We start from the raw sequence: 18,145 nt of genomic DNA on the forward strand, positions 1-18,145 counted from the left end.
GAAGAAATTGTGGAGGTCTACGAAACCATGAGTAGCGTTGCACAGAGTGGATAACAACTGACTGTTTCCCCATCCTTTACCCATGCAAAAACAAGGGTCTGTCATATGAAATGTACAATTTAGGCTCAAAACAAATAAAACAAAGTGTCTGCCTGCGCAGTGGGGAAAAGATCTGTACAATACCTTGCCAACTGAGTCTTTGGATGTAAAAGGTTCACAATATCAAATAAGTGACTATAGGTCCTTGGAAATGAGGTCTACTGAGGATAACTAAATACACAAAAAGACTCACCAGTCTCAGGAATTCTCTGACCAGAAAACAGTTAGATGCTGGATTGGTTATGACAGGAAATACTATCCACCTCTCCTATCCTTACTCTTCCTTAAGCATCTGCTTATGCTCACTGATGAAACCAGAACCCTGGGCTAGAAGGAGTCTTGGACTGGACCAACACAGACATTCTTACAACTACTTGTTATTTATGTCCCTGATTGAATTTTAAGTGCTGTCTGTGAAGTCATACATTTTCTACAGGCACAAAAAAAATGCAAATATACATATAAATAATACTGGAATTTTAATGATCAGATCTTACTCAGGAAAGGTATTCATGCAATACTAGAAACAACCTTATGAAAAGGTCCCATATTCATCAAGAGGTAGGAGGATTAATATAGTCGAGCACACAACACTCGGCTTTAATATAATGTCTTTCACAGTAAATGCTTAGAAATATTTTTATTAAAAATGTAATATTAAATTGCATTTGAATTTCATCAAATCATAACATCATCAGTAAATTTTGACTAAAATAACAAACTTTCCCAATTTCTTTTCACCTGGAAAAGCATCATAGAATCACACTTGTATCACACTGAAAGATTTGCAATTTAAGCCCCATACATAAATGATAAAGGTGTAATAAAAAGTTTTCTGAGTCCTTGAGTTGGGGGTAGGAAGGGGCCATTGAAAAGCAAAACTACAGAGATTGTTTAAATTTCCTTGTTCTAGTTAGTATACTGTACCTTTACCAAATCAGTTCAGAGCAGGTCTTAACACCACCATCCACTAAACAATACAGTTTTACTCTAATTGGGATTTACATTATGGTTTTCTTGAAACAACCAAAAAAATGTACCGTTGAAATTTTGGATATTTCAGCCCGAATATGTATGAGGTCCTCTTGCAAAAGCCTCTGCTGGTAAGAAATTTTTTCTGCGTGTTGCGGTTGGTCTTTGTACTGTTCCATCTGCCTGTGTAAAACCTCCAAAACAGACTCCAGCTGATCCTAACAAAGAAGATGATGTCAGTAAGCTTACAACATTTACATGGAATTTTATGGATCTACCTATAGTTACATAAAAGTTGTTTTCCATAGCGTCAATCTTTTCCTATAAGCCACTAGAAGATAGGATTGGCCTCCTGTTTTGTAGACCAAGATGTAAAGAAAAAGGTGCAAAAGCCTCAATTAACTACTATAAGCAAAATTATCTGATATTTTCCATTAAATTTTCCACTAAGGAGACAAAACTATGGATTAAAATATTGTCTAAAACACTAAGTGGGCCTAATTAATTCCATCAGGAGTAAATTATACTGAATAATTTTTGCACAGTAGCTCTTTTGAAGGATCCATCTGGACAGTACTTTCATTTTAGAAAAGATTTTTTTCTGAACCACCTTGATTTATTGACAGTTATAGCACATAGGCAGTGAAGCAGCTAAATACACATACAGAAAAGGAAAGGCAAACCACTTTGTTATTGTTTACTATTTGAACTCTGATTTGAATCAGCATGGACGAAAGAAGGTGAGTACCAACTAGAAACATGCCACAGGAGATACTTCAGCATTTCAGTCATAACCCTCAAAACTAAGTTCACAGTACTACATATAAACCAGCACAGGCTTCCGAAATTACTCCAAATTTGAATCGTTTTCCCTTCTCTTGCTCCTGCTTTTTACAAAACCACAAAACACTAGCAAAAAAAAAAAAAACAACCAAACCCACAAAACACAACAAATAAAAACCAAATAAACAAAAAAACCCAAAACAAAATAAAAAATGCAAAATTGAAAAACACAAACCACCACTGTGTGGTGGTAGCGGACTGTTATGTAAGCAAACAACCTCTGTGCCGTTGGGAAGAACTGCAAACAAATCATGACTCTGCCTGTAATCATATACATATTAAAGCAAAAATAATTTGTAATAAATGCCAGAAAAGGTAATGTATATGGCTTTAAAACACTCATTTTCAAACCTATGATTTCTAAAAGTGTGTACTTAATCCTGACATAAAGAAACCAATTCTCTTCCTTATGTAACTTTTACACATGTCCAAAGAAAACTACTACAATGCAGGCAGCATGCAGTAGTACAATTTTTCGTTTGTAATTCCATATTTCATGATTAGATGAAAGTTGTTGTTTTGTTTTATAAATCCCTTTATAATCTACTTACTTTGTTTTCCTTAAGGGCTCTTATTTTGTCCTCCAAGTCCTGCAGAATTCTGTCCTGCTCACAGAAAATGCTTAGCTTGACCTGAAAATATAAATATATAATGTTTGACTTTATAAACTAAGCAGAAAAGTCTAGGGTAAAAAATAGTGAGTGCAAAGAGCATAATCATGTAAACACATAACAATACAACATAAACTGCTAAAACAATGCAAGAGGTTCTGAACTGGTATTTGATACTTACATCGATATCACTTTCTGCAATCTTGACAGGTTTTGTACTTCGTTCTTTTAATGTGTCACGTCCTGTCACCTAAGAGGAATTGGTTATAAAGATCTGAGAAATTTGTTGCAAACTAAAACCTAATTATGCTTCAACAATGAAAAGTTGTGTTAAATATTCATGGCTATTAACAAAGATGAGTAAGGTTTTGAATACAAGTCCTTTTGAATATGACTTTAGTTTTTAAAAAATGTTATCAGAAAGGACTACTAGTTATATTGGGCTCCTTAATAACTCTTACAGTAGCTTAAAATTCTGTACAAAATAGCATAATCCCAATTCTCTACAGTTACAAAGGCCCCGTTGCTGCAAAACCTAATAGTTTTAAAAGTTTGGTTTTAGTACCTTTCTTGAAGCCAAAGGACTTCAACAGTTCCTTTAAACATGGTTGCAAGAATAACAGTTTTAATTAATAACTAAAAATACAATTTTTTTGCCAACTACTTCATTCTACAAAGGATAGTCTCTTCCACAACACAGGGTGACTTTTATTAAAGACAGACTGCTATAAAAATGCTGTAGTGGAACTGAATGTAAAATCTATTTTGATATGTTTATAATATTCCAAATCCCTCATTCCATAAATCAGATATTTCATATTCAATTTCTGGTGAGAAGATTATTTTCTCACATAGTGTACTTTTTAAATCAGTACAGAAACTACACTATATTTCCAGCCTTCACAATAAACTTAAAATGAAGGCTTGTCTATCTCTGTGGAAACATTTATTTCTGTTGTCTACGTGGGCCTACTTTTGTCAATAAATGAGATTAAGAAAATGGTAATATAATACAGCTTGTTAATCACACAGTTTTTAAAAGCCTTCAAATCTAATGACTTAATACTATTAGAACTATAATTTTGAAGATCCATTAAAGTAAATACTATCTTACCAAAGAAATACCTGATGTTTAGAAGTATAGTACTCATATACAGGCTATATCTATTCATATACAGGCAAGAGCTTATGAAGAAAAAAGTCACATAAAATTGTATTTAGTAATATAAGAGCAGAAGTTGTTGGGTTTTCTTGGTGGGGCACAAGGGGCAGTTTGTTTTTTCACTGGCTGACTGGCCATTCCCAGACATGAAGCTACGCAGTTTACTTATTAACCTAGAAGCCACCTACTGGATCATGTTAGCTTTCTTAAAGTAACTAGATTTTACTGTAAGTGTAGATAAATCTTTGATACAACCTCAGCTTCTTATTTAACATGTTCTATCAAGTTACCTATCTACTGACTGTATTTTCAAATAACAAAGAAGGTTTAAAACAGAAGAGCTTTCTTCTCCAGCAGCAGACACCAGTCAAAGACTTATCATGTGTTTTCATGTATCAAAATGTTACTTTCCCGCCTCCAAAATCAGAAGCATTTACTGCCTCTTAAAACTTTCAATATTTAGATATTTTCATTTTCAACAATGATGTGGTTTATATAAGAAAAATCCTTTTTTTCAAAAGTACTAATGGAATTATTTAAACGCTAAATCTTATGTAGAATAGTAACAAATTATTAAATATATGCATAAATAAGTAAGTTGTGGGAGGTGTCCCTGCCCATGGCCAGGACACCTCTCCAGGACTAGATGATCTTTAAGGTCCTTTCCAATCCAAACTATTCTATGATTCTATGATTCTATAAGTACTAGCATGTCAAAGTAATAATTTTGCATATTTTACCTGCAAGCTAAACAAATGCAAGTCTTTTTCAGTCAATGAAATTAATATACAAAGCAGAATCTACAGATTTTGGGGATATTTTAAATTACATAATCAAGACTGTAAAGAATTTAATTATCAAGCAGTGAGCATGGGAACATAATGAAGATTTAGCATGCTTTCACATTTCCAAAATTATACACAGGAGTCACTACTTGACACAATCATTTTCAGAACATGATAAAACAAAAGAAACACTGAGGTCAGCCATAATTTCGCATACAGAATCCAAAAAGGGAGAGGAAAGAAAAAAGGAAATAAAAAATAAAATCTTACAGAAAGCTTTACTCTTTACCATAGGACACCTGTAAAAGCCAGAATACATAAACACTGACTGCTATTTTAGAAAGCAATGGGATGAGAACATTTCAGATGCAAGCAGTCTTACATGTATACTGGATAGTAACCCTTGTGCTGAGTTCTTTAGCACTTTGTATATCATGTTGATCAGAGGTCCGTTATTTTCTATCTGTTTCAAACAAAAGTTTAGTAATAGCGCATTATAGATGTAAAAATTAAAAAACCTTACAGCTCAGAACTCCATGAGTAGCAGTAATCACATAACATTGATCCTTGAGGTTTACAGTCTGTATGATTTGCCATTACAGAAGCTACTGGAGATCTACCTATCTTGTTACATTGTGGGTAGCTTGTTCATCCAACTGTAAGACTTACTTTTGTAAAACACACACAAAAACGCATGACACAAAACAGGATTTGCTCAGACTTGCCCAACTTGCAGTTTCAAGTGTGCCAGGAATTAACAGCAAGCTATCTTACGTCACAATATGTAATAACACCTTGCACCAAGAGCTCTACACTGATAGTTTGAGCAATCTAGTTAAAATCTCAGTGAAAAAAGTTCCTGCAATCACACTTACCCTTCCTTCCATAACAGATAACTGCCATGCACTTACTTGTTCACGATCTGTATGACACAAGCTTGCAGTAGCAACCTCTTTCAACTGCAGCAGAAACTAAACAGCTTCAAATATTACAGGATGGCTGCAGAAGAATGGACTACTGCTGAACCACTAAGAGGGCCCCAAATTTGCTTCAACTGGTTGAACAATTTATACTTAGCAACACAAACTCTCCTGGGGTTTGTATATTTGGTATAACCTGCCTGGGAACACATGTAAACTATTCTGCAGCGAGGTTGCCCATCTGTCCCTCCTGTAGCCTGCTTGCACTTGATTATCATAATCATGAAATAGGGTCTATTCACTTTAAAGATTAAAAAACCACAACTATGGAAATCTGTTTGCAGAAGATGCATGGTTATGCTACAGCATACAGATACATCATTTCTGTCATGCTCAATGTCTATGAGTAAAAAAAATACAGAGTCAGTGCAACAATTTTTTGGGGAAAAAATGTTCATAATCTAAGGGCTGCATTGTTAAAGGAAACTCCACAATGCCTGGTATTTGGGAAGTTAAAAATTATCAATCGTTGTTTCTCATAATATGAGTGATCAGACTTTAGACTTTTTCCTAATGTCAGAACGAGCTCCCGTGCAAGAGAAAACTAATGAAATGGATTCAATCTCTAAACCGTATTTATTTCATTTGTACTTATGACAATACACTATGATGTTGAACAACATGATCCTGGTATTAGCATAAAAATTATTTGTTAGATAATATTTTTTAAATCTTATATAATAAAAAATAGGCTTGTATACCTGGATAAAAGCAAGGGGGGTACGTGAGTAATGACAAATTACCAAATGCTGTGTAACCAGTTACTATAATCAGTTTTGGTACTATGGCACACATCACGCAGTTAATTGCTTAATCACTACTCCATGTGGAAAAGTTGCATTTCACAACCTCCAGGAAGAGATAACTTCAGAAATAATGGATTTAGTGAAAAGAAAAAAGTTTAACTCCAGTTCTAAAATGTTCAGTCCTATTTAAAATTGTTCAATCAGAGTGGGTCTAACTCAAAGCCCAAAGAAGGCAAAAGACACTTGAATTAAAAGGCTTCTGTCTAAGCCTTCAGTGTCTTAAATGAAAGGCATCACATATATTAACACTTAATTTGCCATATTCCACCATTACCAAATCAATATGTAACTTTCTTAGTTTCATCAGCACTCTCCTCATTTTTCCTCATACTGCAAACCAAAGCAACTATTTAAGAATTTATATTTAGTGGCAAAAGAGAAATTTAACCAATACAAAGACATCTTTTCAAGTTTCACGTGGTCTCTCTAATCTCTCAGCAATCTGACATGAATTTCAACATTTCTGGACAACTACTGAGAGAAGGTTATTCTTTTAAACTTGAAGATATTTAACTGGAGAAGGAACATGTATTTTGAAAAACTAGATCATTCTTATGGAAACACGCTTGACATTTTGACTGTCAAGATTCTCAAAAGGGAACTAAAGCTAACTTAAGTTTCTTTTCACAGAAAGATCAGGACCCCCCATACATTTCCCTCTTGCTGCTTTCCTCAGGTACTACACAGACTGCAGGAGGGCACAAAGGGAGCTCCTGGGAGACCAAATGGCTATTCATGTCCCACACTGCAACAAATCAATCCAGCTGGTATTCACCAAAAAGTTAACAACTCACTCTAATAATTTTGCTAAGCACTTAGCATTTTGAGAGTCTTACAATGTGGTCATTTTTAACTGTGAAAATTGTGGTTTAGAACGGACAAACCACCGTGTTTATTACTAATTTCTCAAATTGTACTAGCTTTTAAACTGAAATCTGTCATAAAATTCAGCCAATAGCTTGGGATGCAGCTATATTTGACAAAGCCAGGAACAAACCAAGACCAAGGCCTAAAGTGAAATCTGTCCAAGCAATTTTAAATTTGTATATTATTGATTACAACAGTTTGCATACTTGACCATTTAGACTATATATACCACATACATTACATGATAAATATTCTATCTTTTTATATATATATGACACTATACATGTGTAATATGCATTACTACTATTTTTCATTGATGCATATGGTTATATACTCAGCCATTAAAACATCAGATAAAATTGAAATACGCATACTATTAGGTCCAGTCAGCTCATTAGTGGCACCTATGCAATGCCCCATGGTATCAGTGAGAACTACGTACATGCAAACAAGGATAATGAGGTGTCAAATTTTACTCCACCTTGATTTTCAGAAACATCACATGATTTATATATAGTGAGACATGCTACACTCAATAAAGTAGTTGACTGCTTTGCTAAGCAAAATGATTAAACTTTTTTTGTGGGGGCTATCTTCTGATACCAATAAGTCTATATTTGCTTTCAAATGGCCAACTATCAGGTGTACCGGATACAGAAATAACTTAGTTTAGGCAGATACTTTCACTATTAATATAATATTTTATTTTTTTTATTTTAAATGCAAATATCAGGTAACATTTTTAGACAGATTATATCTCCAGATGGATGGATGAATGGGTACATTTGAAATCTCATAGCTGTAATAATACAAAAACAATAGCAGGTTCAAATCAACCATCACATTTTCACAGAAAATCAAGATATTATAAATATGGCACATTATAAAACCACCACCAACGAAAAGGTAGTCTCAAGAAGATTTAAAGGGAAAAAGATGGATTAAAAGAACACCATATTTCAACTTCAAGAACTTGACTTCATATTGGTTCTAATGCTACACGAGACAAACATTTTGAATCAATTTTTATCTGACTTCACTAAATCCATGTAATATCGTCCATCAGGAGTACCAGTAACACACATTCTTCCTACAAACTACATTTTCCAAGTTTGCACTTTAATTATATGGCCGCTAGTATAAAGACATCCAATACTCTAAGCACAAAAGTGATGGCAAAGACACAGTTTCCATCTCTCAACAGAAGGTGATACACAAAAGACCATGGGGTTAAAGAAATAATGGAAGTGAACTCCTATAAAATCTTACCTTTAGATCCAAATACTCCAAATCCTTTTTCAACTGGATATAAGTGTCATCCGCCTTCAGATAAGTAGGTAAGGAAAAAAAAGGCAACGTATTTGAATGTTTGAAACAATTTCAAAATACTTGGGCATTTTAGATATAGGAAAATGGATGAAAGAGGAAACAAAATAACAGAGTTGGAGGTACATAAAAAAGCACATTTACTCCGCCAACGTATTGCTATTTACAGCTGAAAAATGGGCAAAATATTTCCTAAGAATATTACTACCTCATGCCCACCCTCCAAACATAGATTTGAGGTTTCCACCTCACCTGAAACAATAGATTTTCAAAAGTTAATTTTCGATGTCGATTTCTACTGACTGTCCCTTCACTGAAAAAGACATGGTGTTGTGCTCCAGCATAATGTGTCCCTTTGGGGGAAGAAAAGAAGACTGGTACCTAACTGAATGTCAGATGTAACTAGAAGTCAGGGTGTAACAAATCACCAGAGTACTTTTGCTCACATTTCAGAGATCTTTTAAGATATGAATTCCTCTGTTCAGGAAAGTCTGAAATCAGTTTTATGAATAAAATACTGAAAAAGATCTCACTTATTTGACTAGAAAATCCATTTTTCCTTAAGTAATAGCAATCCACTCAATCCTGATTTTTCATTGGCTCACCTGTAATTGCTATCAGCTTAATTTTATAGTTACATTCATCTAGCAACATCTTCACTATAGTTGCCTCAGGAAAACCATGCACAGAAGTTATTTCTCTTTTCTTCAGACAAGCCATTTGCAATATGCAACAAAATAAAGCTTAACTGATTGCTTTTAATTAGCCAAAACAACCCCAGATTCCTAGAATTTTTACTGCTATTTCGACAAAATTTTATATCCTGGGTACATTAAACTTCAGAATAAAAGAAAGACCCAACTATACCTTTTCTCAAGTTTTGAGCCAATGACATTGTGTAGTTAAAAAAAAAAAAAAAAGAAAAACTCTTTATGCAATAAAATGAATATAATACATTTGCATTTCTTTAGAAGTGTTCACTTCCAATCCTGTCTCATCAGCTTCTAAGCCTGGCTAAGGATTTGACTAGAAAGTCTGCCCATTACTGGAGAAATCCCTGTTACTATAGCCCATTTTAGTGCAATCGTTCTGTAGGTGAGGCAAGTTGGGAAATGAAACCTCTCCAAATTCAGAAAAATTTCTTTAGCTTTGGGCCAGTATAAAGCCTTCAACCAATTGCAAGAAGAGTCACCACATTTTATTCCCAGGTGGCCCCATTTTTGAGGTTCTAACATCAACCAAAGATCTCTGCAAGCACATTTCTGCTTGCTCTCTCATATTTACAAGTTTCATGTATCAGCACAACCATGAGTGCTGTTGATGATCCTAGATGCCCATGAACTTTATGAACCAATGGTCACCTGCAGAACTGACACCGTTACAAGCTCATATGAATGCACAAACTGGTTGATGCATTTCAATTTGCAGGTGACGCAGCATGTGGCACAGGGAGCCAATCCCATCATGAAAGCAGCACAAAGAAATGGGTTTGCTTTAGAATGAAGTTACCTAATATTTTAATCCACATTTCTGAAAATGCAAGATTTTCAGAAACAGTATAAAAAGGGAGAATACATAACACTTTGAAACATACGCACCAGTGCCCTATAACTCAAAACGCTCATCTTTTATAGCAAATAAAGTAGCAAAGAAAAAGTGCAAACGATCTGGGAATTGTAGAATACCAAAGAATGGGCAAGAAAGCACAGACTCAAGCATGCCACTAATGAAGCATCTGCAGAGTCACAAAATGTCAGATGGCACAGATGAGCCAAGCAGCAGCTGACCTGATAAGTGGAATTAGTTGGCAAGTGCTGCAGTAATTGTGCGATTGTATAATTTCGTATACTAGCCAACTTAGCCTGATGTCTCCTTAATCGAATGAGAAGCAATGTTAGCTCTTCAGGCTGCAGGTATTTAGACACATTGTAAAGAGGAAATTAGCAGTCTTCAGGGAAAGTAACTGTAATTACATTTTTCACCTCAGTGCCCAGAAAGCAGTTACTTGACATGATTATGCAATTATTTCATTAACTCTGCATTTGGTCAAATAAACATAATAACAGTTAAATCCTGTAATAACAGACAGCTCATCTCTGTTCACATTGCAGATAGCAAAATTTCTACAAGCTTTACTGGGAACTGGTTAAGATTAAGTTCTTGTTCAAGTTATTTAGGTTTTAACTAATAAAAATACAAGTACTATGGAATGAGCTTGATTTTAAAACTTAACTACAATGCTATGATGACACAAAAGGTAAAGTAACTGCCCTCTCAACTTACCGACTTGCCATGCAAACTTGGTGCGCTCACAGTATGTGTCATGTAGCCCATTGCAGGCATAGAGCGTCGATCAATATGAGTTGAGCTCTGTAAGAAGCCACAGCCAGAACTGTAAGAATTGTACTCGAGGGACAATTCAGAAGACATGCACCTCCGCCACAGATTTTGTATTTGAATTCACAGAATGCTTAGATCAGGCTCTGAGCAACCTGATCTAGCTAAAGATGTCCCGGCTCCCTGCAGGCGAGTTGGACTAGATGACTTGTAAAGGTCCCTTCCAACCCAAAGCACTCTATGATTCTGTGATGAGGGTAACATTTATTGGCCAGCAAGATCCTTGGATGATTAAGTAAAACTTACAAATGAACAAATGCAAATTTAGCACCTGTGATGCTGGGCAGATCAGCAGATTCTAGCAGCACAAAGTGCTTCAGCAGAACATGCACAGTGGCTTCTAGCAAATACAATGAAAAAATAATTCACCTGCCCCAATGTCTTCCATTGAAGGGCTGACTGGCTTATGTCCTCCAAAAGCAGGCATTTATTCCATATAGCAACAACAGTGAATGCCCTCTTTCAGCCAGGGAACACTCAGCTAGTGACATGAGTGACACCTCGTGGCAACGGGTTCCATTAATACCAGATTTCTTTTAAATAATCATATCTGAACTGCCCCTTTCTACTTACAATATGAAAACATATGCACATGCATTCTTTCACCTTTCTCTTAATGCCAAACTTACATGGCTGTCTTCCACCAGACTAAATGTCTCATGATTTATTTTTATTCCTGTATCTGAATTTCACTGAACACTGTTTTGCTCTGCCTATTTTTTAAAATGTAACTGGATGGTATTTAATAAAGGGAGATGAGAGTATCACAGATTTCTGTAGACAAATACATTTAAATGTAAAATGATACTGTGCTTACATACGAAAACACAAACAGTTTTCTCTAGAAATGTTTAGAGAAATTTCACGGGAAAGTTTTACAGATGAGGAAAACTGTTTCCCTATATTGGTAAAGCCAGTATAACATAAAAAGTTTTATAAGTAAAATTTACGCAGCTGCATTGCATAGGAAGGGAAAAGACTGTTGTACATTCCTTCATAAGGGATGTAATGCTCTTTCAACTTACATAGTGAGAAACCAAAGTCTCACATAATATAACCAGGAGTCAAAAGAATATTAATTTCCAGTGCTGCACATTGCTAGATCATTTCATCCTCGGACAGAATATTATAAAACTATAAATTCTAAAAGACATCCAACTGCTATACCACATGTACACTAGGATAAAAATCTAAACTGTGCATGAAGGCAGCACACAATCCGAAGTCATAGTCCTTACCCACACTGGGTACCTGAATTTACAAGTCTCTTTCTTTACAAGTAGTTTCCCCATCACAGCCTATAGTTGAGGTCAAAGGTGAATACAGAGGTCTTCACTTCCACTTTTTCCATTCTAAGAGCTACCAAGACAAGTAAATTCTACATCCTAAAATTCCCTATTTTCCTTAGGCAGGGAGAGTCACGTGAAGTACCAAACAGGGAAACTTCTGTCACCTCAGGATAAGAGGGTACAAGAGTGCTTACAAAGAAAACCAAACCACCACAGTGAAATTCTGCAGAAGGTTAAAGTTTCAGACCAACACTATTTAATTTTGCTTATTCCAGTGATAATGACTCAGCAAAGGGCTTAAACTATTGGAAAGTTATTATGTTTTTAGCCATGACTAAAAACTGAATTAGCTGTAAGACTAACTACAAGAGCAGAAGATATAGAGAAAGCAGACACAGCAAACACTGAATACTGTAAGCGTAAGTAAATAATCACGGAATAGTTTATCCTGCTGAATTTCACATTCTTGCCTACCTACTCTACATATTAGAATGCTACAATTTGTATATTCTATACATATAATCATATGCCTTCAAGGTTTTAAATTAAAATACTCCAAACCAATGTCATGTGCCATCAATTTTCCTTTTCTAACCAACAAAAATTAATACATCTGAAATAATCAGAAGGATAAGAGTTTAAGAAGAAAATTATTCATTGCATTAACTTCTACAACTTGCACAATCTTTCATACAAAAGGAAGGATGCAATGAAAATGACTAAATTAAATTATCAGTGTATGACACTACACACAGAATAATTTGAAATCAGTTATACTGCATACAAACCTTTACAGCATGATTTCGCATCTTCCTCGGTGACCCAGCAAAAGGAACATCAACGGTTTGTCTCTCATCAGATGGTTTAACTGTAAGCCTTTCTGCTGGAGTATGTGGTCTCCTTGGAGGAAAGCTTTTTGGAGGTCCAGGTGGAGGAATATCAGATGGAGAAGGTGGAACAGATATTGATCGTGGAACATCTAATGAACTCTTTGACTTAGCACGGTCAACAAAGTCTGAAGAACCTACATAAAGTGGGGCAGTGGGGCTGCCATGTTTAAATTGCTGTCTCTGCTGCCACTCATACAGCTGCCAAACAGTTCCATCCTTATTTGCTTTCCTTTCTTCCTGGGACATCTTCAAGTGGCTAACACGATCTTGTGCATATTTGTAGTCACTCGGCAAATTGCGGTTCATTGGCGGCGGTGAGCTCCCTGAAGGCTGCCTGGTATTCTTTGGCAAAGTGTGATAATTCTCAGGAAAAGGTGGATTGGGACCCTGACGTGTAAGAGTCTGATCAGAAGCGAGGCTGTAACAAAGGAAGGAATTAAAAAAAGGCAAATTTTAGCATACACTGATGAGTAGGAGTGACTGACTAAAAAAACCCAAACTAATGACATTAGCATAGAAGCAATAAGACACCACATATAAGAGTAATTTTAAAAGAATTTACAGAAATATTAACAAAGAAATATTAATTAAATCTACCCTGCACAAAAACATTACACTGTATTCATAAACAGATGTAGAAAGTATAAATACGGGCTTTTTATTGAGTGTATAACCTAGGATGACCTACTAAAAATAAATTTAAGGGACTCCTGCATTATTTACTTAGACCAAAAAGAATGTCAAGAACATGAAGAATGGAATTATGTTTAAAGATCAAATCTATAAATTAAAATATTTTTCACCGAAAGCCTGCTCACCAGTAGATGGTGCAGTTTACGAACAACAAATGCATGCGCGTTCTAAAAAATTACCTTTAAAGCGCACAAAGAAATCTCACCAATCACAGAGTATTCTCAGAAATTTTTTTTCATGGGATTGAAAAAAGGTAAGAAATGGCTCTAAGTCCCTGGTCTGTATGATTTCCTTTTCATCTGACCTAATGCTACTGGTTCATTTTTAAGTATGACTTTCTGCAGCAAAACTTATTGACAAACTAGAACATAAAAACAGTCACTACATCCTGGCTTTAGTACTGCATTCATAACATACTTAAACTGTACAAATTAAATCTTTTAGTAGATAGAGATTTAAGACAGAATCAGCAAATGCTTTGACAAAGTTTAGTTAGCTTCATCTCCTACTTTGAACTCAAAATCTTTCCCTAGTCTCACGCATAAGAACCTGCCTGTCTAATTTGCCAGTTAAACATCTGCAGGTTTTGTACTTGCAGTCACTCACCCATTGATTCAGGATCTCCAAACACAAAACCATTCTGCTTGACTTGCCACAAAGCAACAATACAAAAAAATTAATAAAAACATAAAAGAAAACAAATAAAGAAAATCTGAGCAGGGAGTACATTCATTACTCCATTCAGGAGGCTCCACTCTCTTCATAAGAAGGAGACCTGATGGTATGGGAAGTGCTGGAATTACACAGGAAAGAAAGGGCACAATAGAAAGCAACATCTTTATTCAGCATCCAAGTATAACCGAAGCAGAGGAAAAGAATTGCTACCAATAACTGCTGCTCAGTAGTTGCCTCCATCTACTTGCAGGATTTGGCACTGTTGAGCAGCCTTGAAATACAGAGAGAGTACGTGTAATTCCTCATGTTAAAAAGCAGAATAACTGCCCCGAGTTGCATGGAGGATTAGAAACTCATAAAAGCTTTGCCCTCTCACACCACAGAACAGTGATGTTACCCCATATTTCACAAAAGCTTAAAGCAGGCTGGTAGTATGAACATAGGTAACTCAAAGATCAGCATTTAGTGGTCAAGTAACGTGTTTTAATTGTCTAGCTTATTACATTAGGTGTACTCTGTACATTCTGTACTGTACTGTCAATTCTTTCCACAAGGAAATCAAAGTGGTTGGTAGAAACATGTTTTCTCTAGACTGGAACAAGAACTGAGAAAGCTTGGAGCAGGTAATGTTTTGAAAGGACACCTGAGACAGGCATGAAGCCAGGACAGACCCTTTTGGTGATCTTCTGTGGAAGTAAAGGGAAGGGGGCTTGACCATTCCCATACTCCAAACCTAGTGGAGGCATCATGAAGGCATCAGCAAACTACTGAATGTTGCAAACCATCCGTGTGCGGTTATTTTCTACTTGGACATTAAAGGGTAAAGTATTGAGATCATCAGGAATTAATGGTAGTCAATGAAGTCATCAGCACTAGCATTTTCAGTAGCAAAAGCAGTTTGAAAAGAAAGACGCCATAAGTTTGAGGGGGAGGAGGGTGGGAATCACGTCTTTCTTCTAGAAAAGGATGTACTTGTCCAAGAAGAACTAAAAGCTGTTAGGATGGAAGCAGTAGTTTGAGTAGCTGGGAAGTGCTGCCTTCATGTAATACATCAGCCTCCTAGAAAAAAAAAACAAAGTTGCACTTGCATTAGGTTGCACCCGGGAAGTCACATTCAAAGCTGAACTGTCTATGAATAGGTAGGTTGTAATTTCTCAGTGTATGAAGCAGGGAGATACCTCCAGCTACGATGCCAGGCTTTAGGCAGATGGCATCTCTATCTACCACATAAGGTTTCAGACCATTGAAAATAATTTGCATTATATGGAAATAGGCACTAAGGCAACATACCAATTTCTATAACAGGAAAGGAACAATGTCCTGAATGACATCAATCAGTCCACAGTGGACTGATGGATGCTTTCTCATGGATCTAGAGTAAAAATGAGCAAAAGCAGATGTTCTTGAGACTTTCCCTCTCTTGAATCATGAGGTATAAAGAATATAAAAAAGAAAAGCAGACTTTGAAGGGTGAAAAAATGGTCTGATGCCACATTATATGATTATTGTCCATGAAAATCATTGAAGGTCTTCAATGTGAAGCTATTGCACGGAAGATATTGTAAAAAGAAAAGATAAATGTTCAAAAGGAAACAAATACGATTATTGAAAACACTCTGACAGGTATTCTTTCTTCCTTAAGGAAATTAGGAAGGAATGGAAAGTTCTATATAACAAGAAATGTCTAATGCTGCATTTGTAAGGAAGGAAATTCCTCAACATGCATTTAGTTGGGGAACATTAAGCTTACATTCATCAGATTCATTTATATTTAAGAGTAAATAAACTGTGAGAAATAGCAGATATTTTACAACTATGCATTCACTACATCTATCCAGGTACTGGAGTCAGATCAAAGACTAATCATTTCTGGACAGCTGTTGTTTGATGGTCCTGACCTTCAATTACTTAAAACCAAAATCTCCTGAAAGCCTCCTTTCAAACCTCCTTCCAGTTCTCTAGATCTTTCCCAAAGACCGGCATGAACCTTATTAAAGTAGGTATTTCCCTTTGGTGAGGACAGGGAGGGGCTGGGTGACTACATCAGTCACAACTGAAGTGCAGCTAACAGGTCCTTGTCCAAGACAGAAGAATCTCCAAAGCGACAGCTAACATTTTCCAGTTAGCAAACAGTGTGCTTTATAAAAAGAGGAAGTAAAAATCTATTTGAAAGATCTAAATAGCTATTTAAAAGGTGAAATCCTTGCAATCTGATACAAACAATATTTGTATTTGAATAAAGGCTGTAGCTGAAAGAGGGTTTTCTTGTTATAATCAACTTGCTGGCAAGCATTGCATCTTTATACACCTGAGCCAGAACAAATAAAACTGTACTCATCCTGTGTTCAAAATTTATAAAGGCTTCTAAACCATAAGAAGCTTTTATTTTTAACATTTTAACAGTAAACATGGGGCATTAAGAAATTAAGTGGTCCATTCATACTTACTAAAATAAAATTGTGTCAATCAAATTATGATCTCTATCTTAAATTTCTACATCCTGAAATCAAGAAGACATTTGACAACTAACATGCCACTTTTATCTATCAGTTAACAGTACACCAATACATACCTAAAGTCGATTTACTGCGAAGAGTAATGAGGAAGAAAACAGTTACTCACAGCTATCAGTCAAGGCTGTTCACTGCCTATACTTTTGATGTGAGAAACTTCTCAACATAAGCTTTCTTAAGCACTGCCTAATTAGTTCAACAGTTTTCCATATTATTTTAGACTAATACATCTGTGCACGTAAGAACTAATAAACCGAGTACTTTTTTTCAGTAAAGTCATATTCTCTCAGGAAGTAACTGATTTATATCCAAGGCAACTCAGGTCTTCACTTTCTGGGTCTCCAGTTGTGGTAAAACTTAAGAAGTTTTAAGCATACACAGTGATTAAACACAGTAAAAAAAACCAGCACTCTAATCTTACTTTCTATTTGCGATATACTGACAACATTAAAGGGATTTGATTAGCCAATCCCATATTGACTTTCCCATGAGCAAAACACCTGAAAAATAACACACTGCATTGGAGAAGAAAGTAAGTTTTGTTATATATTGTCTCTGTAAAACATCATTGTGATTTGTACTAAACATACGACTAGCACATATTTTCTTTTAATTTAAGAAAAAGCCATTTGGCAGGCTATTTAAAGATGTGCCTATTACTAACCTTTTTGTATCTCCTTTTTGGACTTTTACCCAGTGCTCCACTTGAGCCATGTTACTTTTTCTTTGAATCTGTTTATCTGGATTTGTTCTGGGAACAAACCCTCTTTTATATGATCCAGTACCATTCTGCTCTACTAGGCCAGCACTCATACTTAATGAGCTAGGAAGTGTTCCATTCTTCTCAGCTGGCTGAGGCTGGGACCGCGATGCATTCGATGCATTCACTGAGTCTGGAAATAATGAATCAGCTTCTGTTAATGCATGCTTAGCCTTTCCCTTCTTAGTTTCCAGAGTTTCTTTTCTGTGGATGTAACGCTCCTCCTCCTCTTTTCCTCTTCTTATCTCTTCACGCTTATCAAATCGAAGCATTTCTGCTGATTTCTGATAACTTTCTTTTGTATCTGTAATCTCTGCCTTCACACATTCTTTACAGGCATCCACATGATTAACTTGAGGAACAGCTTGCTGATCCATTTTTTCAGTTTCTCTGAAAAGAAAACTTCAGTTAGTAATGAACACTGCTTCATTGTGAAAAGCTGATGTGGTCTTGCTACTATTTTAGAAAGGACACCCA

At 35.7% G+C, this 18,145-nt stretch overlaps 1 protein-coding gene across 6 annotated transcripts in view; it reads right to left on the reverse strand.

Moving 5' to 3' along the window:
* Positions 1 to 18,145, reverse strand: part of PLEKHA7 (pleckstrin homology domain containing A7) — a 189,455-nt gene that overhangs the window by 21,545 nt on the left and 149,765 nt on the right. For all 6 annotated transcript variants that reach the window (XM_054067028.1, XM_054067031.1, XM_054067029.1 and 3 more), the window contains 7 exons: positions 17,573 to 18,058; positions 12,926 to 13,445; positions 10,735 to 10,821; positions 8,395 to 8,448; positions 2,707 to 2,775; positions 2,466 to 2,546; positions 1,140 to 1,289 (listed from right to left, as the gene is read on the reverse strand). In XM_054067028.1, the coding sequence (XP_053923003.1) occupies positions 1,140 to 1,289; positions 2,466 to 2,546; positions 2,707 to 2,775; positions 8,395 to 8,448; positions 10,735 to 10,821; positions 12,926 to 13,445; positions 17,573 to 18,058 (1,447 nt within the window). The remainder of the gene's footprint in view (positions 1 to 1,139; positions 1,290 to 2,465; positions 2,547 to 2,706; positions 2,776 to 8,394; positions 8,449 to 10,734; positions 10,822 to 12,925; positions 13,446 to 17,572; positions 18,059 to 18,145) is intronic.

Source organism: Cuculus canorus, chromosome 5 (genome assembly GCF_017976375.1).
Source record: "Cuculus canorus isolate bCucCan1 chromosome 5, bCucCan1.pri, whole genome shotgun sequence".
NCBI lineage: Eukaryota > Metazoa > Chordata > Aves > Cuculiformes > Cuculidae > Cuculus > Cuculus canorus.